Source organism: Ipomoea nil, unplaced genomic scaffold (genome assembly GCF_001879475.1).
Source record: "Ipomoea nil cultivar Tokyo-kokei standard unplaced genomic scaffold, Asagao_1.1 scaffold2735, whole genome shotgun sequence".
In the NCBI taxonomy this organism is placed as follows: domain Eukaryota; kingdom Viridiplantae; phylum Streptophyta; class Magnoliopsida; order Solanales; family Convolvulaceae; genus Ipomoea; species Ipomoea nil.
The window spans coordinates 687,467-688,794 of NW_017619163.1; the positions used below are offsets into that span (position 1 = coordinate 687,467).

At 37.6% G+C, this 1,328-nt stretch overlaps 1 protein-coding gene across 1 annotated transcript; it reads left to right on the forward strand.

Moving 5' to 3' along the window:
• The first annotated feature begins 382 nt into the window (after positions 1-382).
• On the forward strand, positions 383-1,018 carry LOC109156520. Its single transcript, XM_019304373.1, has one exon. The coding sequence runs from the start codon at positions 383-385 to the stop codon at positions 1,016-1,018; it is 636 nt and encodes a 211-aa protein (XP_019159918.1).
• The last annotated feature ends 310 nt before the right edge of the window (positions 1,019-1,328 follow it).

Genomic DNA, 1,328 nt, shown 5'->3' on the forward strand with positions numbered 1-1,328 from the left:
TGTGACCAGTTTCAAATAATGACCTATATCTCGAGATCGACTTGTTATTTTTATCTGAAATTTTGATATGTTGTATATCTCTTCTGGGGCATTTTATTGAGATATTATACACTTGCTAATTCCTTACAGTCATTGAGATATTGATCTTCGAAGTAATGGTAGCGTTTCTATTTTTCTGGGTGATTCTTGAAATTTTTGATTCTGTTTTGAAGGAGTTGTGTAGATCCTCTTGGTCTGAAATTTTTTTTGATATTTACAGTAGTTATTTGGAGGTTATTTATCAAAAAAAATCAAGAAAGGTGAAAAAAAAAAAACAAAAAAAGAGAAAGCAATAAAGAAGAAGAATAAGGTTGGGGATGAGATCCTTTGTGACGTAGTGCCCATGGACGCAGCTCACATTCTTCTAGGGAGGCTGTGGCAGTTTGATATGAAGGTGATCCATGATGGTTATTATAACAAGTACATGTTTGAGCACCGAGGCAAGAAGATCACCTTAACCCCAATGACTCCGCGACAAATTCATGATGACCTTCAGAAAATGAGGGAAAGAGAGAAAAATGAAAAAAGAATTGAAAAAAATAGTGAACAGAGTGTTGAAAAGGAAAGAGGAAGCAAAACAGAGAAAAATAAAAGTGAGGAAAAAGAAAAAACAAAGAAAAATTTCATTGGGAAAAAGAGAGATGTTGAAAAAGTAATAAGAGCGGGGAGGCAAGTTTTTCTTTTGTTGTATAAAGGACCCAACGAGGGTACTACTAATCCTAGTCATTTGCCCGAGGCAATAACTTCTTTAATGCAGGAATTCAAAGATGTTTGTCCGGAAGAACTTCCTGCCGGTTTACCACCGTTGAGGGGGATTGAACACCAAATTGACTTGGTGCCAGGAATGCCATTACCGAATAGGCCTGCCTACCGATGTAACCCGGAGGAGACTAAGGAAATCCAAAAGCAAGTTAATGAACTCTTGGCCAAAGAGAAAATCCGGGAATGCCTAAGCTGTGTGCCGTTCCAGTTTTGCTAGTACCCAAAAAAGATGGGTCATGGCGAATGTACGTTGATTGTCGCGCAATTAACAAAATAACTGTCAAATATCGTTTCCCTATACCCCGTTTAGATGACATGCTTGATGAATTATTTGGTGCTTGTTATTTTTCTAAGATTGATTTGCATTCTGGGTATCATCAAATAAGAATTAAGGGAGGGGACGAATGGAAAACAACCTTCAAGACTAAACAGGGTCTATATGAATGGCTTGTTATGCTGTTCGGCCTGACTAACACACCTAGTACCTTTATGAGACTCATGAATGAAGTTTTACGAGATTTCCTTGG

Coding starts and splice junctions, on each gene's coding strand:
- LOC109156520 (XM_019304373.1), top strand. CDS start 383: ATGGACGCAGCTCACATTCTTCTAGGGAGGCTGTGGCAGTTTGATATG.